At 38.2% G+C, this 25,875-nt stretch overlaps 1 protein-coding gene across 3 annotated transcripts in view; it reads left to right on the top strand.

Annotated features, from left to right (window-relative positions):
• Positions 1–25,035, top strand: part of DEPDC1B (DEP domain containing 1B) — a gene marked incomplete at both ends in the record, with an annotated part of 107,028 nt that extends 81,993 nt beyond the window's left edge. For 2 of the 3 annotated variants that reach the window (XM_082652094.1, XM_082652092.1), the window contains 4 exons: positions 6,556–6,722; positions 9,175–9,351; positions 19,587–19,772; positions 24,874–25,035. In XM_082652094.1, the coding sequence (XP_082508220.1) occupies positions 6,556–6,722; positions 9,175–9,351; positions 19,587–19,772; positions 24,874–25,035 (692 nt within the window). The remainder of the gene's footprint in view (positions 1–6,555; positions 6,723–9,174; positions 9,352–19,586; positions 19,773–24,873) is intronic. The other variant, XM_082652093.1, reaches the window with a different exon arrangement.
• Positions 25,036–25,875: the final 840 nt, after the last annotated feature.

Below are 25,875 nucleotides of genomic sequence, written 5' to 3'. Positions count from 1 at the left end.
TTACAGTATGTCACCATACAAGATATTACATAGTTATTGACTATATTCCCCTAATGTACTAAATGTATATATATGTAATTTCATACCTGTGATGCATTTATTTTGCAACTGGAAGTTTGTACCTCTTAGTCTCCCTCACTTTTTCTTTCCTCTCCCCACACATCTCCCCTCTGGCAACCACCTGTTCATTCTACGTGTCTATAGCTCTGTTTTTGTTTTGTTATGTTTGTTCACTCCTTTGTTTTTTAGATTGCACGTATAAGTGAAATCATACAGTATTTGTCTTTCTTTGACTTATTTTACTTAGCATAATACCCTCTAGGTCCATCCATGTTGTTGGCAGTGGCAAGATTTCATTCTTTTTAATGGCTGAGTAGTATTCCATTGTGTGTGTGTGATATATATATACATACACACACACACAAACACACACACCTTCTTTATCCATTCATCTATTGGTGGTCATTTTGGTTGCTTCCATATCTTGGCTATTGTAAATAATGCTGGAATGAAATAGGGGTGCATGTATCTTTTATAATTACTGTTTTTTTTTCTTCAGATATATACCCAAGAGTGGAATTGCTAGATCATATGGTAGTTATATTTTTTAATTTTTGAAGAATCTCTATAATGTTTTCCATAATGGCTGCACCAACTTGCATTCCCATTAACAGTGTACAAGAGTTCCCTTTTCTCCACATCTTTGCCAACCCTTACTTGTTGTCTTTTTGATAACTGCCATTCTGACAGGTGTGAGGTGGTATCTCACTGTGGTTTTGATTTGCATTTCCCTGATGATGAGTGATGTTGAACATCTTTCCATGTGCCTGTAGGCCATTTGTATGTTTTCTTTGGAAAAATGTCTGTTCAGATCCTCTGTCCCCTTTTTAATCAGGTGGTTTGGTTTTCTGATGTTGAATTGTATGAGTTCTGTTTTTTTGGGGGGGGGTATTAACCCCTTATTGGATACATTGTTTGTAAATCTTCTCCCATTCAGTAATTGGCATTTTCCTTTTGTTCATAGTTTCCTTCACCATGCAAAAAGCTTTTTAGTTTGATGTTGTCCCATTTGTTTATTTTTGCTTTTGTTTTTCTGGATACATATCCAAAAAATATTATAAGACCAGTGTCAAAGAGCACACTGCCTGTTTTCTTCTAGAAGTTTTATGTTTTCAGGTCTTACATTTAAGTCTTTAATCCATTTGGAATTTATTTTTGTGCATAGTGTGAGAGAGTACTCCAGTTTGATTCTCTTGCATGTAGTTTTCCGGCTTTCCCAGCACCAATTATTGAAGTGGCTGTCTTATCCTTATTGTATATTCTTTCCTCCTTTATTGAAGGTTAATTGCTCATATTAGTGTGGTTCACTTCTGGGCTGTCTATTCTGTTCCATTGATATGTGTGTCTGTTTTTGTACCAGTACCATACTGTTTTGATGATTGAAGCTTTGTAGTATAGTTTTAAATCAGGGCATATGCTACCTTCAGCATTGTTTTTCCTCCTCAAGATTGTTTTGGCTATTCAGGGTCTTTTGTGTTTCCATAAAAATTATTTAGAATTATTTATTCTTGTTCTGTAGAAAATGCCAGTGGTGTTTTGCTAGGGATTACATTGAATTTGTAGATTGCCTTGGGTAGTATGGCCATTTTAACAATGAGCACGAATGCACGAGCACTGCACATCTGTCCAGTTGTTTTTGTCATCTTTGAATTCTTTCATTAATGTCTCATTGTTTTCAGAGTACAAGTTTTTTATCTCCTTCATTAGATTTATTCCTAGGTATTTTATTCTTTCTGATGAAATTGTAAATGGGATTTTCTTAATTTCTTTTTCTGATAGTTCATTATTAGTGTATAATAATGCAACAGATTTTTGTATATTGATTTTGTATCCTGCAACTTTACCGAATTTGTTTATTAGTTCTAACAGTTTTCTGGTCCTGGACTTTTGTTTGTTTGGGGTTTTTTCATTACTGATTCAATTTCATTATTGGTAATTGGTCTGTTCAAGTTTTCTGTTTCTTTCAGATTTAGTCTTGGGAGACTGTACATTTCTAGGAAGTTATCCATTTCTTTTAGGTTGTCCAATTTATTGGCATATAATTTTTGTTTGTGGTAATCTCTTATGATCCTTGTATTTTTGTGGTATCTGTTTAACTACTCCTCTTTCATTTCTGATTTTATTGATTTGGGCCTTCTCTCTTTTTTCTTGATGAATCTAATGATTTATCAATTTTATTTATCTTTTCAAAGAACCAGCCTTTAGTGTAATTGGTGGTTTTTATTTTTCGTTTTTTTTTTGTTTGTTTTTAGTCTTTTTTTCATTTGTTTCTTCTCTGATATTTATTTCTTTCCCTCTACTAACTTTGGGCTTTGTTTGTTCTTCTTTTTCTAGTTCCTTTAGTTGTAAGTTTAGGTTGTTTGAGATTTTCTTGTTTCCTGAAGTAAGCTTGTGTCACTTCCCTCTCAGAACTGCTTTTACTTCATCCCATCAATTTTGGATCATTGTATTTCCACTCTCATTTGCCTCCAGGTATTTTTTGATTTCTTCCTCTTTTTGTTTTTTGTATCCTTTGACTACTTATTGTAGACATAGGTGAATTTTACTACTTTTGCCTTTTAAACTTCCTATTAGCTTTATAACTGGTTGATCCACTACATTTACTGTATGTTTGCCTTTACCAGTGAGATTTTTCCTTTCATAATTTTTACATTTCTAGTTGTGGCCTTTTCTTTTTTGCTTTGAGAAGTCCCTTAACATTTTTTGTAAGGCCAGTTTGGTGGTGATGAAGTCTTTCTAGCTTTTGCTTATCTGTAAAACTCTTTATCTCTCCTTCAACTCTGAATGATAACCTTGTTGGGTAGAGTATTCTTGGTTGTAGGTATTTTTCCTTTCATCTCTTTGGGTGTATTGTTCTACTCCCTTCCGGCCCACAAAGTTTCTGCTGAAAAATCAGCTTGTGGTTTTATGGGACTTCCCTCGTACCTAACTAGTTGATTTTCTCTTGCTGCTTTTAGAATTCTCTCTTTACATTTAATTTTTGCCATTTTAATTATAATGTGTCTTGTTGTGGACCTTTTGGGGTTAATCTTGTTTGGGACTCTCTTTACTTCCTGGGCCTGGATGTCTTTTTCCTTTGCCAGGTTAGGGATATTTTCAGCTCTGATTTCTTCAAATAAGTTCTCTTCCCCCTTCTTTCTCTGTTCTCCTTCTGGGACCCCTATAATTCAAATGTTAGTATACTTAATGGTGTTCCAGAGGTCTCTTAAACTATCCTCATTTTAAAAAGTTCTTTTTCTGTTTTTTTTTGTTCAGCTGGGTGAATTACCACTGCTCTGTCTTCCAGACTGCTGATTTGTTCCTCTGGGTCTACTATATCTAGTCTACTATTGATTCCTTCTAGTGTATTTCAATTATTGTATTCTTCCACTTTGTTTGGTTCTTTATGTTTTCTAAATCTTTGTTGAAATTCTCACTGTGTTCGTCCATTCCTCTCCTGAGTTCAGTGAGTATCTTTATTGTCATTACCCAGAACTCTTTATTGGGTAGATTGCTTATCTCCACTTTAAGTTTTTTCCCTGAGGTTTTGTATTGTTCCTTCTTTTGGAATATATTGCTTCTTATCCTCATTTTGCATAATTCTCTGTTTTTATGTCTATGTATTTAGTAGGTTGGTTACATTTCCTGATCTTGGAGAAGTAGCTTTATATAGGAGATGTATTGTGGGACCCAGTGGCACATCACCCCCTTCTGGTCACCAGAGCTATATGCCCTGCGGGTGCTCCCTACGTAGGCTGCGTTTGCCCTTTTGTTGTGGTGAGGCCACCTACTGTGGGTGCACTGGGAGGTGGGGCTGCTCCCCTTCACCCCCAGCCCAATTGACTGCAAGGCCCTGAGTCGTGTGGTGGATGTGGGCTTGCTGGAGGGTGGGGTAGGCTTCACACATGGCTGGCTCTGTGATCTGGTGGTCCATGTGGCTGCTGTGGACCCGCTGGTGGGGGGGGGCAGGCCCCCTAGCACTAGTAGATTAGAGGGAGGATTCCAAAATGGTGCTTGCCAGCACTGGCTCATCACGGTAGAATGAGCTCCCCAAAATGGCTGCTGCCAGTGTCTCCACCCCCAGGAAGAATCCCAGTCTCCTCCTCCCTCTCTGGGAGACTCTCCAAGATGAGCAAGTTGGTTTGACCCAGGCTCCTCTCAAACTACTGCTTCTGTGCTGGGACTCAGAGTACATGAGATTTTGCACATGCCCTTTAAGAGTGGAGTCTCTGTTTCCTCCAGCCCTCCAGCCCTCCTGAATGTAAGCCCCACTTGGTTTCAAAGCCAAATGTCCTGGGTGCTTGTCCTTCTGGTGCAGGAACCCCAAGCTGGGGAGCCCCATGTAGGATCTAACCCCTCACTTTCTGGGGAGGACCTCTGCAGTTGTGATATTCCTACCATTTGTGGGTTGCCCACTCATTTATGTGGGTCCTTTAATATTGAATCTCTGCTCCTCCTACATGTTTCATTGTGACTCTTTCTTTATATCTTTAGTTGTGGAAAATCTTTTCTACTAGTCTTTGGGTCATTTTCATAGCTCTGTAAGTAGTTGCAACTTTGGAGTGCCCATGGGAGAAGGTGAGTTCAGGGTCTTTCTACTCTACCATTTTGTCCCTCCCCCTACCCTTGAGTGTTTACTTTTATGCTTTGTACCATATACTAGGAAATAGGGCTTGCCAAAAGAAATGCATTATGATTTCAATTATCTTGAAGTCTTATTTATAAAACTGTGTGTGTGTGTGTGTGTATATATATATATATATATGAAACATATAAAGTTAAGGTGAAATTTGACTCTCCACAGGTGTTTATAATTTGGTAAAAGAAGGGATTTGTGGCCTAATGTGATAGAAGTCTTTGTGGCAAAAGTGAAAGACTTCATGGAGAAATAGATCTAGAATGTAATTGGTCTTTACCAGATCCAGCTGCTACCAGTTCCAACCTCATGCAGACTGTAATCATGCCTTGAATCTTCCTTCCTCCCTCCCTGTTACCCCTTTACAGTCTATTCTCTATACAGCTGCCAGAGTAAAAATAATTCAAACCAAATGGCTCTCCTGCCCAGAATCCTTCAATGGCTTCTTGGGTCACTTACAGTGAAACCCAGAGTCCTTAATGATAGTCTACAAGGTTCTACATGATCTGGCTCTTGGCTTCCTCTCTAACCTCATTTCTGACTTGAATATTCCTTGCATACCCCTGTCTCTTCACACTGCCCTCATTGCTGTTCCTCAGACATTCCAGACATACTCCCTTGTCACAATCTTTGTCATTGCTATTTCCTTTACCGTGAAGATTTGTCTGTGTGATATCTGCCAGGCATACTCTCATTTTCTTCAGATTTCTGCTCAAATGTCCCCCTTAGCGAGTAACTTTCCCCAAAACTCTAGGAGTATTTTCTCATCATTCCCCAGCTCCTTTCCTTTTTTCCCTTCAAACCCAAAGTCCTTAGTCTGGCATTCAAAGCCTTCTAAGATCTCATCTCTGCTAACCTTTTTTGTTTCATTTCTATTGGGCACTCACAGCCTATGCTATAGTCTTATTGAGTGACTTACAGGTTCCCTAATATGCCTGTTGCACATGTCTCTTGCAGCACCTCTCACATTTTGCTACTTACTTTTTTATGGGCCTCTCCTTCTCACAGTGCATAAGCTCTTTAAAGGAAGGGGCCTGGCATATTTTTATATTTCTGAGACCTAGCATTGTTCCTGGCATATCGTACATGGCCAGTAAATATTTACTGAATATAAAAGATGGTTTTGTCTCCAAGCAGAGACTAGTTGGAACTTGAAAAAGTTGGATATGAACCAATAAATGGGTGAAAGCAGTTTCATCTCTTCAGAAGGCTTGGAGGTGTGTGTGTCCAGAGACAAATATGGTTGAAGAGAGCACAATATTAGAATACCCTAATTTTTAGCAAAATCATATTGGGTGAGGAGGGATGACATGTAACATGATTGAGTCATCACACTTAGCTAGAAAAAATAGCTTAAGTGGGAGGAAGGTGTTATTTAGAAAGAAGCAGAGCCATTAGGCACCGGAATGACTCTAACAGCATTAATCCTATTATTTAGTCTGTGAGAGTCATGCAGGATGGTGACCATGTGAGGAAATAGTACACAAGGGGAAACTTCAGGGCAGTGATGGCACATTCATGTTCTTGCTCATGCTGTCTTGGACCTCTTGCAGAGTGTTGAGAGTTAAGTTAGGCTTAACCTGACTGCTCTTGGCTCAGAGGGAAGGAATGCTATGAAAATTTAGTTTTATCTGTCAAGGGTGTGGGAGGGGGAAATGGCTGTATTTGTTTTATATATTTGCCAACGCTGGTTGGTGGTTCGTGTTTTCTATGCAGATTTGTGACAGTGGATCTATGTCAGTTAGCCCAGTATAATTGCACATGCAAACATGCTTTATATAATTTTAGTAATACATGTTTTGTAAAAATGTGAACATAATAGAGTCAGGTAGGCTATAGGTTTTTAAAGGATTAAAACCTTTTTTTTTTTTCTAAATCAGGTTTGTTACAGAAAGAGAAAATGGCCATTGAAGCATTTCAAGTTTGCTGCCTCCTCCTGCCTCCTGAAAATAGAAGAAAGTTACAGCTGTTGATGAGGATGATGGCAAGGATCTGCTTAAATAAGGAGATGCCACCACTGTGTGATGGCTTTGGCACCCGAACACTGGTACGTTGATTTCTAACATCAACGAGGACTGGAGTTTCGGGGTTAAAATTCACTTGAGTAAAGTTTACTAGCTTGGCAACCAGAGGAAGGTACAAGGCAGGCCGACTTAAAGAGCCATGGCTTGGAATCCACCCAGACTGGTATTGTGCTTTTGGTCTTAGTGACTTAAAGAACATAATGAAAAGTAAAGAGTGAGTAGGGGTAGAGTGTAGAGTGAGTGTAGAGATAGCTGCTGCATCCTGCCTGCTGTCAACACAAGAGAAGGAAGCGTGGACAGAAAGGATTACTGGCGTGTCAATAAACAGCATTCTCTCCTCCAGGACAAAAAGAGTCGCAAAACCTTTGTTACTATAACCAGTAGGAGAAGATGCAGCATATATCATGGATTAAAGAGGGAAGAAGTAAACTATAGAGTTAGACCAGACAACTTGGAATGAAAGAATGTGTGTCTTTCAGGGTATGATCTAAGGGTCCATGAGTGAGGATATTTCTTAATATATTCTGTTTTGCTTAAAAACAGGCTAATTTTGAATTCTACTTTGTCATGTCAGCATGTGTTTTAAAATAGGGTCTAGGTTTAGGATTATTTACTAGCAAAATTTATTAATTTTCCTCAAAAAATATCTTAGAGCAAAATTGATGTTTCACTGGGATGTACATCCTTTCTATATGTTGGTGAACCATTGTGTATGCCTGAGGGTCCACTGTTCGACTTTTAGAGGTGTGGTATAAGATCAGAGGACAAATCAGCACCCAGTAGAGTGATTCTTGACCTTTTTTGGGGGGTGGGTGGATGGGTAGGTGGGCTAATGGACCTTTTTGTAAAGCTGAAGAAAACTTTGCACCTATTCCCCAGAAGAATGCATGTGTAAAATTTTCTATACAATTTCAAGGCACTCACAGATCCCCTGGGGTCCCTAGTCTCCAGATAAAGTCTCTGTGTGTGTCTCTCCCTCTGTACATATATGTGAGTGAAGATAAAGTATCATCTGCAGTATGTTGATGAAATGAAGTCTTATTAAACAGAATTACATGACATCATGCTTATAGGTTTTTAAAATTATAGTTGATGTACAATATTATATAAGTTGCAGGCGTATAATATAGTGATTTACAATTTTTAAACGTTCCATTTATAGTTTTTATAAAATATTGGCTATATTTCTTGTGCTGTATAATATATCCTTGTAGCTTATTTTGTACATAATAATTTGTAATTCTTTTTTTTTAATTGGAGTATAGTTGATTTACAATGTTGTGTTAGTTTCTGCTGTACAGAAAAGTGAGTCAGTTATGCCTGTACATATATCTACTCTTTTTTAGGTTCTATTTCCATATAGGTCATTACAGAGTGTTGAATAGATACAGTAGGTGCTATACAGTAGGTTCTTATTAGCTGTCTATTTTATATATAGTAGTGTGTATATGTCAATCCCAATCTCCCAATTTATCCTTCTGCCCCTTTCCCTTTTGGTAACTATAAGTTTGTTTTCTACATCTGTGACTCAATTTCTGTTTTGTAAATAGGTTCATTTGTACCATTTTTTTAGATTCCACATATTGCGCCTCCCCTCTTCACTCTCCCCACTGGTAACCACTTGTTTGTTCACTATATCTGTGAATCTGTTTCTTTTTTGTTATATTCACTAGTTTCTTGTATTTTTTAGTTTCCATATATAAGTGATATCATATAGTATTTGTCTTTCTGTGCCTGACTTGTTTCATTTACATGCTTATAGATTTTGAAATAAGATTGTCAACAATAAAATTAGTAGGAAAAGGAAAAAATAGTCCGTCCAAAGGATTGCATTAAGAATGGATTAGTTAAAATGAATTCTATGGAAACAGCTGCTATAATATTTTTTGTATTTCATAACCTAATGCACTTCTGATGGTTTTGTTCAAAGGTGATTGTCAAATGTACATACAAAATCCTGAAGAAAATAACAATTAACTAGGAAAAACTAATTGTTGAGGCACATAGATTGTGCTCGCAATTTTTTTTTAAAACAACGAAATAAGACAATAATGAAATTAGGATATTATTAGACTAAATGGCTATAAAGTACTTTTAACTTAAAAGTGCTACATGATCCAAGTTGTGATGGTGATAATAATTTTCAGAATTTGTTTAAATATATATATTTAAAACCATCTATAAAAGGGAGTGCCTTTAAAAACTGCTCAGACAAGCATCTCTGTTAAGTCTCTGTGAGATGTGACGCACATTCTGTTCATGCTGGTTGATGAGAAGATCAGCCCACCTGAGATGACAAGGTGTGGCCAGGTGCCAGGTGAGATGTGCACCCTGTGCTGTGGGCCATTTCTCACTGACTAGGCACATTTGGTTTTTGCAAATTAGATGGCACTCAGTTCAGAGTAGTGAAAAAACCTCATCTGTGTTTATTTAAAAATTCACCCTCCCTCCCCTCTATTTTTTTCTTTTTTTTAGATGGTTCAGACGTTTTCCCATTGCATCTTGTGTTCCAAAGATGAAGTGGACTTGGATGACTTATTAGCTGCTAGGTTGGTGACGTTTCTGATGGACAATTACCAAGAGATTCTGAAAGTCCCTTTGGCCTTGCAGACCTCCATAGAGGAGCGTGTGGCCCATCTACGAAGAGTCCAGGTAAAGGAAGGGATGTTACCAGTACTATAAAATTGCCAGCAGAAAGTTATGTAAGTTTGCTAGGCTTCTTGGCATTTTTTGTTTTGAAGATTGAGTGAGTTAATTTGTACAAGGTGCTTACAACCGGGCGTGGCACATAGTAGGCACTGCACGTGTTTGTTATTATCTTTGAAAATTTGTGGAATGCCCACTAGGTTTTGTTGTGTTGATCAATGCTGCATACTTTTGGTTGCAAATTCCTAAAATGGGTTTGTTCAGAATCTGCATATACTTCCTGATGGAAGTGATTTATGTGCAATAAAGTCTTGATTCATAATAGCCCTGCCACCTAGGTACTATTTTTTGAATGAGAAAGCTGAGGCACAGAGAGCGTAAGTAATTTGTCCAAGGTCACAGAGCTAGGATTCAAACTGATAAAATCGTTTTCCAGAATCAGTGCTCTTAACTACTATGCCATACTGCCTCACTGTAAAGCATGGTATGGTAGAAGAACCCGGCTTCAGAGCCATAAGGACCTGGGCTAAACTCCTGGCTCCCCACTTGCCTGGTTATGTGGCTTTGGGAAAGTCCCTTAAGCCCTCTGGATTTTAGTTTCTGCAAGTGTTGAAATGGTCAATACCTACTCGATGAAGTTGTTGTAAAGAGTAGACACTACATTGTAAAACGTGTGGCACAAATGTCATATGGCAGATACTTTTTGAAAGGTATTTATTGTTTTTGTCGTTGCAGTCATTATATTAAAATGATGCAAAAGAAATGTAATGTATTACTATCACGTGGGCCCCCCAGAGGGGTTTGTATGTCAGCCTGCAGGAGCAGAAACATTGGGTAAAGGCAGGCAGGTCTGCTTGTCTCCTTCTGAATGACTGGCCCTCTTTCCCCTTAAGCATGTTTTGAGGCTCCACATAAGGACCAGTGAGCTGCTACCTCCCAAAGTATCATTAAAGTAAATAACCATCTGTTTTCAGTGTGCAGTTTAAAAATTAAAATAAAAAATTTTCCTATTGAAGGAATTTGGAAAATAGAGAAAACACACTAAAAAATATCAGAATAACTCTAAATGTTCAGTGTTAAGAGTCTTTTCTATTTCCCCCTCTCCCTCCCTTCCTTCCTTCTTTCCCTCCTTTGTTCCTCTTTTATAACTTACTTTCTCTTAACAATACAACAAGAAGAAGTTTCCACATCATTAAATATTCTTGATTGACCCAGAATGGCCAGGAGCACAGACTAAATGGTGTTTGAATTTCTGATGCGCCCTTTATTAGCCATGTGACCTTGGCATGTTGTATAACGACTCTCTGCTTTAACATCTGCCCCAACATCTCTTTTTTTCATCAGTAAAATGCGATAACAATAGTTAATAGCTACCTCCTAAGGCTATTTTGGGGATTGAAAGGCTTAAGACATGTAAAGTGCTTAGAATAATGTTTATCACATAGTAAGTACCTCATTTGGTACTGCTGCTGTTATTATTATCAACATTATTGTTATATATTCCACAATATCATTATGATTGGTAACATAATATTCCATAATATGAATATACCATAATTTATTTAAATGATTTTCTTTGGTTGATATTTATATTGTTTCCATTTTTTTTCCATTTTACAATCATTATGATAGTAAATATTTTTATAGTTAGATTTTTTTTTGGTCGATCTGTGATTACTTTCTAAGAATAAATTCCTAGGAGTGGCATTTCACGGTCAAAGACCATGAATGTGTGTTAAACATTGATTGCATATTGTCAAATTTCCATTTAGAGTGATTGTTCCAAGTTGCATTCCCATTGTTGGTATAAGAAAGTGTTCATTTCTTTACACCCTTGCCTACTTTGGGTAACATACATACCTTTGCCATTTAAATGGGTGAAAAAAACAAATTACTGTTGTTTTAATCTCCCACCTCCCCTTGATATTTTATGAGCCAAACTTAAAAAAAAACCCATAAAAATGAAAAGAAATACTTTCACTGAATTTCTGTAAGGAAAAGTGATAGCAGTGACTCCGTTGCTTTGCATCCTTGCTGGCCTTGTGTATTCACATGGCACAGGCTTGTATTGCAGGAACGTAACCCTGTGAGCCTTTCACTGTCAGCTGAAGATCAGATGGCTGAGTGATGATTAACTTAACTGCAGAGTAGCATGACCTGTGAAGGGGGGCTGTGATGGCCCTGAATAAAATCAGTAACTACGCAATTGTCCAGTTACATTTTCTCTCTTAGAAGTACACACTCATTAGAATTGCCAAACAATTGTTTGTTTTAGTGCTCAAAGCCTATAGATCTCTCTTCTCTTGCACAGGGTACTCAGCCACTCCGTCATAACACATTTAGGGTGGTACCTTTCTGAAAATGCAGTGTTACTTGGACTATTCTGGTGAATTGTTTTGGAGCAGTTTCAGGGCTGACCCTGGGATAGATAAACAGTGAGGTCAGCGTTGTTTTTGACACCAACCTTCTGTTGACCTTCTGTTGACCTTGTCTGTAACCCTCTTCTTCCTCTTATACCCTTTACTCATAGATATCTTGTGTTTTTCTCATGTCCTAGGCTTTGGCGGTCACACTTTACCTGGGCCTCACCTTTTTATTCTGGCCCTTTTCTACTTTTTCCAGAATTCTTGGTTCAAATACAAATTAAGTGTTGTGTGTGTCCTCCTTTCCTTATGGTTCTGGTCTGTTTTTCTTGGGTTGTCCCTAAATGACCTGGTAAACTGATGCTGAGGCATGGAATGTTCTTCATGGATAACCCTCCCTGGCAACACAATTATTTATTTATTAAAAAAAATTTTTTTTGAATTTTATTTATTTTTTTATACAGCAGGTTCTTATTAGTCATCCATTTTATACACATCAGTATATACATGTCAATCCCAATTGCCCAATTCATCACACCCCACCCCCACCCCCCGCCGCTTCACCCCCTTGGTGTCCATACATTTGTTCTCTACATCTGTGTCTCAGCTTCTGTCCTGCAAACAGGTTCATCTGTACCATTTTTCTAGGTGCCACAAACATGCGTTAATATACGATATTTGTTTTTCTCTTTCTGACTTACTTCACTCTGTATGACAGTCTCTAGATCCATCCACGACTCAACAAATGACCCCATTTCGTTCCTTTTTATGGCTGAGTAATATTCCATTGTATATGTGTACCACAACTTCTTTATCCATTCGTCTGTCGATGGACATTTAGGTTGCTTCCATGACCTGGCTATTGTAAATAGTGCTGCAGTGTACATTGGGGTGCATGTGTCTCTTTGAATTATGGTTTTCTCAGGGTATATGCCCAGTCGTGGGATTGCTGGATCATATGGTAATTCTATTTTTAGTTTTTTAAGGAACCCCCATACTGTTCTCCATAGTGGCTGTATCAATTTACATTCCCACCAACAGTACAAGAGGGTTCCCTTTTCTCCACACCCTCTCCAGCATTTGTTGTCTGTAGATTTTCTGATGATGCCCATTCTAACTGGTGTGAGGTGATACCTCATTGTAGTTTTGATTTGCATTTCTCTAATAATTAGAGATGTTGAGCAGCTTTTCATGTGCTTCTTGGCCATCTGTATGTTTTCTTTGGAGAGATGTCTATTTAGGTCTTCTGCCCATTATTGGATTTTTTAAAATATTGAGCTGCATGAACTGTTTATATATTTTGGATATTAATCCTTTGTCCGTTGATTTGTTTGCAAATATTTTCTCCCATTCTGAGGGTTGTCATTGTGTCTTGTTTATGGTTTCCTTTGCTGTGCAAAAGCTTTGAAGTCTCATTAGGTCCCATTTGTTTATTTCTGTTTTTATTTCCATTACTCTAGGAGGTGGATCAAAAAAGATCTTGCTGTGATTTATGTCAAAGAGTGTTCTTCCTATGTTTTCCTCTAAGAGTTTTATAGTGTCCGGTCTTAAATTTAGGTCTCGATCCATTTTGACTTTATTGTTGTGTATGGTGTTAAGGAGTGCTCTAATTTCATTCTTTTATATGTAGCTGTCCAGTTTTCCCAGCACCACTTATTGAACAGACTGTCTTTTGTCCATTGTATATCCTTGCCTCCTTTGTCATAGATTAGGTGACCATAGGTGCGTGGGTTTATCTCTGGGCTTTCTATCTTGTTCCATTGATCTGTGTTTCTGTTTTTGTGCCAGTACCATATTGTCTTGATTACTGTAGCTTTGTAGTATAGTCTGAAGTCAGGGAGTCTGATTCCTCCAGCTCCGTTTTTTTCCCTCAAGACTGCTTTGGCTATTCGGGGTCTTTTGTGTCTCCTTACAAATTTTAAGTTTTTTTGTTCTAGTTCTGTAAAAAATGCCATTGGTAATTTGATAGGGATTGCATTGAATCTGTAGATTGCTTTGGGTAGCATAGTCATTTTCACAATATTGATTCTTCCAATCTGAGAACATGGTATATCTCTCCATCTGTTGGTATCATCTTTAATTTCTTTCATCAGTGTCTTATAGTTTTCTGCATACAGGTCTTTTGTCTCCCTAAGTAGTTTTATTCCTAGGTATTTTATTCATTTTCTTGCAGTGGGAAATGGGAGTGTTTCCTTAATTTCTCTTTCAAATTTTCATCATTAGTCTATAGGAATGCAAGAGATTTCTGTGCATTAATTTTGTATCCTGCAACTTTACCCAATTCATTGATTAGCTCTAGTACTTTTCTGGTGGAATCTTTAGGATTCTCTATGTAGAGTATCATGTCATCTGCAAACAGTGATGGTTTTTCTTCTTTTTTTCCAATCTGTATCCCTTTTATTTCTTTTTCTTCTCTGATTGCTGTTGCTAGGACTTCCAAAAGTATGTTGAATAATAGTGGTGAGAGTGGACATCCTTACCTTGTTCCTGATCTTAGAGGAAATGCTTTCAGTTTTTCACCATTGAGAATGATGTTTGCTGTGGGTTTGTCGTATATTGCCTTTATTTTGTTGAGGTAGGTTCCCTCTATGCCCACTTTATGGAGAGTTTTTATCATAAATGGGTGTTGAATTTTGTCAAAAGCTTTTTCTACATCTATTGAGATGATCATATGGTTTTTTACTTCAATTTGTTAATATGGTTTATCACACTGATTGATTTGCGTATATTGAAGAACACTTGCATTCCCTGGGATAAATCCCACTCGATCATGGTGTATAATCCTTTTAATGTGTTGTTGGATTCTGTTTACTAGTATTTTGTTGAGGATTTTTGCATCTATACTCACGAGTGATATTGATCTGTAATTTTCTTTTTTTGTAGTATCTTTGTCTGGTTTTGGTATCCGGGTGATTGTGGCCTTGAGAATGAGTTTGGGAGTGTTCCTTCCTCTGCAATTTTTTGGAAGAGTTTGAGAAGGATGGGTGGTGTCTCTTCTCTAAATGTTTGATAGAATTCACCTGTGAAGCCATGTGGTCTTGGAGTTTTGTTTGTTGGAAGATTTTTAATCACAGTTTCAATTTCATTACTTGTGATTGGTCTGTTCATATTTTCTCTTTCTTCCTGGTTCAGTCTTGGAAGGTTATACCTTTCTAAGAATTTGTCCATTTCTTCCAGGTTGTCCATTTTATTGGCATAGAGTTGCTTGTCGTAGTCTCTTAGGATGCTTTGTATTTCTGCGTTGTCTGTTGTAACTTCTCCTTTTTCATTTCTAATTTTATTGATTTGAGTCCTCTCCCTGTTTTTCTTGATGAGTCTGGCTAATGGTTTATCAATTTTGTTTATCTCCTCAAAGAACCAACTTTTAGTTTTATTGATCTTCACTATTGTTTTCTTTATTTCTATTTCATTTATTTCTGCTCTGATCTTTATGATTTCTTTCCTTCTGCTAACTTTGGGTTTTGTTTGTTCTTCTTTATCTAGTTCCTTTAGGTGTAAGGTTAGATTGTTTATTTGAGATTTTTCTTTTTTCTTGAGGTAGGCTTGTATTGCTATAAACTTCCCTCTTAGAACTGCTTTTGCTGCATCCCATAGGTTTTGAATTGTCGTGTTTTCATTGTCATTTGTCTGTAGGTAGTTTTTGATTTCCTCTTTGATTTCTTCAGTGATCTTTTGGTTATTTAGTAACGTATTGTTTAGCCTCCATCTGTTTGTGTTTTATACGTTTTTTCCCCTGTAATTCATTTCTCATCTCATAGTGTTGTGTTCAGAAAAGATGATTGATATGACTTCAGTTTTCTTAAATTTACTGAGGCTTGGTTTGTGACCCAAGATGTGATCTATCCTGGAGAATGTACCGTGCGCATTTGAGGAGAAAGTGTAATCTGCTGTTTTTGGATGGAATGTCCTATAAATATCAATTAAATCTATCTGGTCTGTTGTATCATTTAAAGCTTCTGTTTCCTTATCTATTTTCATTTTGGATGATCTGTCCATTGGTGTAAGTGAGGTGTTAAAGTTCCCCACTATTATTGTGTTACTGTCAATTTCCTCTGTTAGAGCTGTTAGCAGTTGCCTTATGTATTGAGGTGCTCCTATGTTGGGTGCATATATATTTATAATTGTTATGTCTTCTTCTTGGATTGATCCCTTGATCATTATGTAGTGTCCGTCCTTGTCTCTTGTAACATTCTTTATTTTAAAGTCTATTTTATCTGACATGAGTATTGCTACCCCAGGTTTCTTTTGATTTCCATTTTCATGGAATATCTTTTTCCATCCCTTCACTTTCAGTCTGTATGTGTCCCTAGGACTGAAGTGGGTCTCTTGTAGGCAGCATATATATGGGTCTTGTTTTTGTATCCATTCAGCAAGCCTGTGTCTTTTGGTTGGAGCACCAAATCCGTTCACGTTTAAGGTAATTATCGATACATATGTTCCTCTTACTATTTTCTTAATTGTTTTGGGTTTGTTCTTGTAGGTTCTTTTCTTCTCTTGTGTTTCCAACTTAGAGAAGTTCCTTTTGGATTTGTTGTAGAGCTGGTTTGTTGGTGCTGAATTCTCTTAGCTTTTGCTTGTCTGTAAAGCTTTTGATTTCTCCATTGAATCTGAATGAGATCCTTGCAGGGTAGAGTAATCTTGGTTGTAGGTTCTTCCCTTTCATCACTTTAAGGATATCATCCCACTCCCTTCTGGCTTGTAGAGTTTCTGCTGAGAAATCAGCTGTTAATCTTATGGGAGTTCCCTTGTATGTTATTTGTCACTTTTCCCTTGCTGCTTTCAATAATTTTTCTTTGTCGTTAGGTTTTGCCAGTTTGATTACTATGTGTTTCGCTGTGTTTCTCTTTGGGTTTATACTGTATGGGACTCTGCACTTCCTGGACTTGGGTGGCTCTTTCCTTTCCCATGTTAGGGAAGCTTTCGACTATAATCTCTTCAAATATTTTCTCTGGTCCTTCTCTCTCTCTTCTCCTTCTGGGACCCCTATAATGCGAACGTTGTTGCGTTTAATGTTGTCCCAGAGGTCTCTTAGGCTCTCTTCATTTATTTTCATTCTTTTTTTTTTTTATTCTGTTCCGTGGCAGTGAATTCCACCATTCTGTCTTCCAGGTCACTTATCCGTTCTTCTGCCTCAGTTATTCTGCTATTGATTCCTTCTAGTGTAGTTTTCATTTCAGTTACTGTATTGTTCATCTCTGTTTGTTCTTTAATTCTTCTAGGTCTTTTTTAAACATTTCTTGCATCTTCTTGTTCTTTGCCTCCATTGTTTTTCTGAGGTCCTGGATCATCTTCACTATCATTATTCTGAATTCTTTTTCTGGCAGGCTGCCTATCTCCACTTCATTAAGTTGTTTTCCTGGGGCTTTATCTGGTTGCTTTATCTGGTACATAGCCCTCTGCCTTTTCATCTTGTCTATCTCTCTGTGAACGTTTTTTTTGTTCCACAGGCTGCAGGATTGTAGTTCTTCTTGCTTCTGCTGTCTGTCCTCTGGTGGATGAGGCTGTCTAAGAGGCTTGTGCAAGTTTCCTGATCAGAGGGACTGGTGGTGGGTAGAGCTGACTGTTGCTCTGGTGAGCAGAGCTCAGTAAAACTTTAATCTGCTTGACTGCTGATGGGTGGTGCTGGGTTACCTCCCTGTTGGTTGTTTGGCCTGAGGCAACCCAACACTGGTGCCTTCCCCGGCTCTTTGGTGGGGCTAATGGCAGACTCTGGGAGGGCTCACGCCAAGGAGCATGTCCCAGAGCTTCTGCTGCCAGTTTCCTCGTCCCCCCGGTGAGCCACAGCCACCCCTGCCTCTGCAGGAGACCCTCCAACACTAGCAGGTAGGTCTGGTTCAGTCTTCCCTGGGGTTACTGCTCCTTCCCCTGGGTTGCGATGCTCACACTACTTTGTGTGCGGCCTCCGAGAGTGGAGTCTCTGTTTCTCCCAGTCCTGTCGAAGGCCTGCAATCAAATCCCACTAGGCTTCAAAGTCTGATTCTCTAGCAATTCCTCCTCCCATTTCCGGACCCCCAGGTTGGGAAGCCTGATGTGGGACTCAGAACCTTCACTCCGTTGGGTGGACTTCTGTGTTGTAAGTGTTCTCCAGTCTGTGATTCACCCACCCAGCAGTTATGGGATTTGATTTTACTGTGATTGCGCCCCTCCTACCATCTCATTGTGGCTTCTCCTTTGTCTTTGGATGTGGGGTATCTTTTTTGGTGAGTTCCAGTGTCTTCCTGTCGTTGATTGTCCAGCAGCTAGTTGTGATTCTGGTGTCCTCAGAAGAGGGAGTGAGAGCACGTCCTTCTACTCCGCCATCTTGGTTCCGCTTCTGTATTCTTTTAACACATTTATTTTTAACTGTGGCTTCTGGGAAAAAAAAGTCTTAAACCAAAGACATGAATATAATGGTAGTAATTTTATCCAGTGCAGAAGAACAGTAGGTGCTATATTTTTGAGGAGATGAACCTCTTGGACTCTGAAAAATTTTTTTAACTTTTTAATTTATATTGGAATATAGCAATTAACAATGTTGTGACAGTTTTCAGGTACACAGCAAAGCGACTCAGCCATACATATGCATGTATCCATTCTCCCCCAAACTTCCCTCCCATCCAGGCTGCACATAACATTGAGCAGAGTTTCCTGTGCTATACAGTGGGGTCCTTGTTGGTTATCCATTTTAACTATGGCTGTGTGTATACATGAATCCCAAACTCCCTAACTATCCCTTCCCCCCACACTTGCCCCTTGGTAACCATAAGTTCATTCTTTAAGTCTGTGAGTCTGTTTCTGTTTTGTAAATAAGTTCATTTGTATCATTTCTTTTTAGATTGCACATATAAGCCATATCATATGATATTTCTTTCTCTGTCTGACTTACTTCACTCAGTATGACAATCTCTAGGTCCAACCATGTTGCTGCAGATGGCATTATTTCATTCTTTTTAATGGCTGATTAATACTTCATTGTATATATGTACCATATCTTCTTTATCCATTCCTCTGTCGATGGACATTTAGGTTGTTTCCATGTCTTGCCTATTGTAAACAGTACTGCAATGAACATTGGTGTGCATGTATCCTGTCAGACCATGTTTTTCTCCGGATATATGCCCAGGAGTGGGATTGCGTGGTCATGTGGTAGCTCTATTTTTAGTTTTTTGAGGAACCTTCATGCTGTGAAGGTGGCTGTACTAATTTACATTCCCACCAAGAGTGTAGGAGGGTTCCCTTCTTTCCACACCCTCTCCAGCATTTATTGTTTGTGGATTTTTTTGATGATGGCCATTCTGACTGGTGTGAGGTGATATCTCATTGTAGTTTTGATTTGGATGAAATTAAGTATTTTTAATGGATGCTTTTATTTATAGATCTTGGTACCTTTTTCCCTCTTATTTCAACCTTCTGCCTTTTGCCCTGTAGTGTCTGCACATTTGTTTTCACTAGTTTCATGCTATGAACATGTTTGGAGATGGGTGCAGTACTTCCCTCTACACAGCAGCTGAGCTAAACTTGTACTTTTGTCAGTGCCCAAGGGAGGGAGGAACAGACTCTCCAGATGTGGGAAGAACCTACATAGTTCATCATGTGTGTTTGGAATCATTCTAGGCAATATGTTCAGTTTGTGTGTAAATTTCAGATCTTATTAGAAGAGAGCACAAGGTTTTTTGTTTATGAAAATGGCTTTGGGGTTTAAAAAGGCAAAAACTTATATGCTACATTGTGGCTTTACGTGATTTTTTTTTGAAGTTATGGAAACACTTTTTACTTTTCATTATAGTTTTTCCCAGTCAAATTGAATGTCATATCATTCCTACTAGGAGATCTACGGTCTGAATTAATTCTTGAAATTTATTTGAAAATGTGCTTTCACTAATAATCCCTTTGCCCCAGATAAAATACCCAGGAGCTGATATGGATATCACTTTGTCTGCTCCATCATTTTGCCGTCAAATTAGCCCAGAGGAATTTGAATACCAAAGAGTATACGGCTCTCAGGAACCTGTGGCAGCATTGTTGGAGGAAGTCATCACAGATGCCAAACTCTCCAGTAAAGAAAAGAAGAAAAAATTGAAGCAGGTAAAAAGGATATTCTTCATAAGTCATTTCTTCTCCCTACCGTTCTTATGTTGTTTTGTTTCCTTTTTATTCTCTATTTTAATAGGTTTCATACGAATCTCATCTTCTGAGACAGAGCAGTTTTGAAAGTAAATATTTTATTTCATATATTAATTTACACAAATATGGTCAGTTTTCCAGGTCTTTATTCTCCAATGTAAATCTTTCACCATTATTGAGCTCTTCATTTATGAAGCTATTCTCTAATATTTGTCCTTGGTTTTGATATGTGGTATGATGTGAGTTAGTGGAGCAATTACTTTAAATTCAGAGAGGCTGTCAAATGAGAACAGTTTCTTTGGATTTTTTTGAAAGGCAAATCAGACTGAATTCACAAGTGTAAAATGTCCAGAATTCAAGAGTCTTTGGTTTTACATAGCCCCTATCAAATTGGTTTCTTGCTGCGGGCATCACTAAAAGTTTTTAGTTCTTGTTAAACAACACAGCTTAGGGTTTCAGAGAAGAGTTTTCAACTCAGCATAGGTTTAACTTGATCTTTTTTAAAACTTGAAGTGTAATTGATTTACAATGTTGTGTTAGTTTCAGTTATACATACCTTGATCTTTTTTTTTTGTTTGCTTTTGTTTTTGTTTTTGTCTCATAAGTCTCTTTTATTCAACACACTCCCCAACTTTCTTTCTTTTTTTAAAATCGTTTTTAACATCTTTTTTTTTTGTAACATCTTTATTGGAGTGTAATTGCTTTACAATGGTGTGTTGGTTTCTGCTGTATAACAAAGTGAATCAGGTATACATATACATATATCCCCATATCCCCTCCCTCTTGCGTCTCCCTCCCACCCTCCCAATCCCACCCCTCTAGGTGGTCACAAAGCACCGAGCTGATCTCCCTGTGCTATGCGGCTGCTTCCCACTAGCTATCGATTTTACATTTGGTAGTGTATATATGTCCATGCTACTCTCTCACTTCGTCCCAGCTTACCCTTCCCCCTCCTCATGTCCTCAAGTCCATGCTCTACATCTGCACCTTTATTCCTGTCGCCTCTAGGTTCTTCAGAACCATTTTTTTTTTTTTTTTTTTTTAGATTCCATGTGTATGTATTGGCATACGGTATTTGTTTTTCTCTTTCTGAGTTACCACTCTGTATGACAGAGTCTGGGTCCACCCACTTCACTACAGATAACTCAATTTCCTTTCTTTTTATGGCTGAGTGATATTCCATTGTATATATGTGCCACATCTTCTTTATCCATTCATCTGTCGATGGACACTTAGGTTGCGTCCATGTCCTGGAAGTTGTAAATAGAGATGCAGTGAACATTGTGGTACATGACTCTTTTTGAACTATGGTTTTCTCAGGGTATATGCCCAGTAGTGGGATTGCTGGGTCATATGGTAGTTTTATTTTCAGTTTTTTAAGGAACCTCCATACTGCTCTCCATAGTGGCTGTGTCAATTTACATTCCTACCAACAATGCAAGAAAGAGGGTTGCATTTTCTCCACACCCTCTCCAGCATTTATTGTTTGTAGATTTTTTGATGATAGCCATTCTGACTGGTGTGAGGTGATACTCATTGTAATTTGATTTGTGGTTCTCTAATGATCAGTGACGTTGAGCATCCTTTCATGTGTTTGTTGGCAATCTGTATATCTTAGAAGAAAGTGTATTCTGTTGTTTTTGGATGGAATGTCCTATAAATATCAATTGAGTCCATCTTGTTTAATGTATCATTTAAAGCTTGTGTTTCCTTATTTATTTTCATTTTGGATGATCTGTCCATTGGTGAAAGTGGGGTGTTAAAGTCCCCTACTATGAATGTGTTACTGTCGATTTCCCCTTATATGGCTGTTAGCATTTGCCTTATGTATTGAGGTGCTCCTATGTTGGGTGCATAAATATTTACAATTGTTATATCTTCTTCTTGGATCGATCCCTTGATCATTATGTAGTGTCCTTCTTTGTCTCTTCTAATAGTCTTTATTTTAAAATCTGTTTTGTCTGATATGAGAATTACTACTCCAGCTTTCTTCTGATTTCCAATTGCATGGAATATCTTTTTCCATCCCCTCACTTTCAGTCTGTATGTGTCCCTAGGTCTGAAGTGGATCTCTTGTAGACAGCCTATATAAGGGTCTTGTTTTTGTATCCATTCAGCCAATCTGTGTCTTTTGGTTGAAGCATTTAATCCATTTACATTTAAGGTAATTATTGATATGTATGTTCCTATTACCATTTTCTTAATTGTTTTGGGTTTGTTATCATAGGTCTTTTCCTTTTCTTGTGTTTCCTGCCTAGAGAAGTTCCTTTAGCATTTGTTGTAAAGCTGGCTTGGTGGTGCTGAATTCTCTTAGCTTTGGCCAGTCTGTAAAGGTTTTAATTTCTCCGTCGAATCTGAATGAGATCCTTGCTGAGTAGAGTAATCTTGGTTGTAGGTTTTTCCCTTTCATCACTTTAAATATGTCCTGCCACTCCCTTCTGGCTTGCAGAGTTTCTGCTGAAAGATCAGCTGTTAACCTTATTGGGATTCCCTTGTATGTTAATTGTTGCTTTTCCCTTGCTGCTTTTGATATTTTTTCTTTGTATTTAATTTTTGATAGTTTGATTAATATGTGTCTTGGCATGTTTCTCCTTGGATTTATCCTTTATGGTACTCTCTGCGATTCCTGGACTTGATTATTTCCTTTCCCGTATTAGGATAGTTTTCAACTATTATCTCTTCAAATATTTTCTCAGTCCTTTTTTTTTTTCTCTTCTTCTTCTGGAACCCCTATAATTCAAATGTTGTTGTGTTTAATGTTGTCCCAGGGGTCTCTGAGACTGTCCTCAATTCTTTTCATTCTTTTTTCTTTTCTTTTTTTTTTTTTTTAAATAGATTGGATTTAGCATAGGTAGTAGTGCTGAGCAGGGACAACAGGAGGAAAGTTTCCTAATCGGGCTGGTTGGTGGTGTCGTCTTTTTTATTTATTTATTTATTTATTTATTATTTATGGCTGTGTTGGGTCTTCGTTTCTGTGCGAGGGCTTTCTCCAGTTGCGGCAAGCGGGGGCCACTCTTCATCGCGGTGCGTGGGCCTCTCACTATCGCAGCCTCCGTTGTTGCGGAGCACAGACTCCAGATGCGCAGGCTCGGTAATTGTGGCTCACGGGCCCAGATGCTCTGTGGCATGTGGGATCTTCCCAGACCAGGGCTCGAACCCACGTCCCTGCATTGGCAAGCGGATTCTCAACCACTGCGCCACCAGGGAAGCCCCTCATTCTTTTGTCTTTATTCTGCTCTGCAGTAGTTATTTCCACTATTTTATCTTCCAGGTCACTTATCTGTTCTTCTGCCTCAGTTATTCTGCTATTGATTCCTTCTAGACAATTTTAAATTTTATTTATTGTGTTGTTCATCATTGTTTGTGTGCTCTTTAGTTCTTCTAGGTCCTTGTTAAATGTTTCTTGTATTTTCTCCATTATATTTCCAAGATTTTGGATCATCTTTACTCTCATTACTCTGAATTCTTTTTCAGGTAGACTGCCTATTTCCTCTTCATTTGTTTAGTCTGGTGGGTTTTTACCTTGCTCCTTCATCTGGAGCATCTGTGTATTTCTCTGTCTTCTCATTTTGTGTAACTTACTATGTTTGGGGTCTTCTTTTCGCAGGCTGCACGTTCTTAGTTCCCATTGTTTTTGGTGTCTGCTCCCATTGGGTAAGGTTGGTTCAGTGGGTTGTGTAGGCTTCCTGGTGGAGGGGACTGGTGCCTGTGTTCTGGTGGATGAGGCTGAATCTTGTTTTTCTGGTGGACAGGACTGTGTCCGGTTGTTGTTTTGCAGTGTCTGTGACCTTATTATGATTTTAGGCAGCCTCTCTGCTAATGAGTGGGGTTGTGTTCCTGTCTTGCTAGTTGTTTGGAATAGGGTGTCCAGCACTGTAGCTTGCTGGTCATTGAGTGGAGTTGGGTCTTGACATTGAGATGGAGATCTCTGGGAGAGCTTTTGCCATTTGATATTATGTGGGGCTGGGAGGTCTCTGGTGGACCAATGTCCTGAACTTGGCTCTTCTACCTCAGAGGCTCAGGCCTGACACCCGACCAGAGCACCAAGACCCTGTCACCCACGCGGCTCTGAACTCTGGAACTCCACGCTCCAGAGGCCCTCCTTTAGAGGTGCTGCCTCTCCCCTTCCACACAGGTCCTACCTTGATCATTTTTAAAGTATTGATTCAAGAGCAAGTGAATGGTGTTTATTTTTAAAGACTGAATCCTGCATAGCTTGATTTCTGATCACACCACCTAAGATTACACACAAAGCACAAAGGTTCTAGATTCCCGTCCTGTTCTTCTCAGAGTAATTTTGGAGAAGAGTTCAGTGGTGACAATCAAAGGAAAAACATATTGTTTCTCTGTATGCTTTTTGTAAAGTAATGTATACCAGCATGTTTTCTCTTCCATTTGGGTAGAAGCAGGTGGAGCTAAGCTGGAGAAGCAGGGAGATGGGGAAATGTTGTTGGGCCCAGATTTTCTTTGACTGTGTAGAACATAAGTCAGAATTACTTGTGAATATTTTAGAAGGGAAGTGTGTTTATAGTTGGCAGGGGAGAAATTTAAAGAAGTATGACTAAAGTGAGTTTATTGGAAGATTAGATCAAATTAAAGATGAATCCGATCTATTGAAAGTGCAATCCAATGATTTAACAAAAAGAAATGGATTTGTGTTGAAGTGAACTTGTGATCTGTTTTCTTCTTATTTTCTTTTCTGATGGAAAGCAGTAAACATTAAAACAAAACAAAAATAGGGAAGTATTGCATCAGAAACTTATTTTAAAATTACAGTGCCCAGGGCTTCCCTGGTGGCGCAGTGGTTGAGAGTCCGCCTGCTGATGCAGGGGACACGGGTTCGTGCCCTGGTCGGGGAGTATCCCACATGCTGCGGAGCGGCTGGGCCTGTGAGCCATGGCCGATGAGCCTGCGTGTCCGGAGTCTGTGCTCCGCAACGGGAGAGGCCCGCGTACCGCCAAAAAAAAAACAAAAACAAACAAACAATAATTACAGTGTCCAATTTTATTGACTTTCATTTGTTTTTTTGACACTTCTTGGATCCTTTTTTTTTTATTTTTAGTTTCAAAAGTCCTATCCTGAAGTCTACCAAGAACGATTTCCTACACCAGAAAGTGAAGCACTTCTGTTTCCTGAAAAACCTAAAGCAAAACCACAGCTGCTGATGTGGACACTAAAAAACCCCTTCCAACCATTTCAAAGAACTAGAAGTTTTCGGATGTAATACTTGGATAGCTGTTAAAGACCTCTGTTGTTGCTGTTGCTTTTGAGTAAATAGGTGGTTAGAGGACTATGGTGGTGGAAGAAAGAAGCACATAAACCACAGACTACTGAATTATAAAGATTTCCTGACTTCAAAAAATGTTGAGCCATTATCAGTATTTTTATAAAATTCAATGCTGTTTTTAAAGTGTACAAACCAATTAAAAATAATGAGACAAATATATAGTGGTAAAGTTAACGTTTTTAATTTGTTACAAAAGGTAAGGGTATTTTCATTTTTTTATTTGTTGTTTCCTATGGTGTTTATAAAATATTTGTGTGTACATCCTAGTTACTGATGTCTTTGTGATAACCAAGACTGAAAAATAGTGTATATGTTTGAATAAGAATGACACTGAGTACTGTTACTGTGATGCTATTGACCTAATAGCCAATTGTGATTTCTGCTGTATAAATTGTTTTTCACTGTTGCACAAAGATTCTTAATGTTCTTTATTACAATGGCTGTGTCTTTTATTGCAGATCTGTTGGGTGCTATGACAGATTTTATGAAAGCTAGTTCTTTTATGATGTATGTATTAGTTGGTGTTTACTTGTAAGTGAAGTAGATTTTCATCTGCCTGCAGTGGTATAATTTCAGTCTTGGCTAAAGATGGAAAATTGAACTGGATAAATTCTTTTGGTCTCATTAGCCCTGTGATTCTAAGTCAAATCTTTGTTGTTTCATGAAAAACACAAATGGGTTAAGTAAAATGAGACTACTTCCTTTATAAGTATCAATATATTTTCCCCAGCTTCCTCATCCTTTTGAAAGTAAATGGAATGTAAATAAATACTGTTC

This window comes from Grampus griseus (genome assembly GCF_964374135.1).
Source record: "Grampus griseus genome assembly, chromosome: 3".
Taxonomy (NCBI): Eukaryota; Metazoa; Chordata; class Mammalia; order Artiodactyla; family Delphinidae; genus Grampus; species Grampus griseus.
This window is presented reverse-complemented; position numbering and strand designations above follow the sequence as displayed.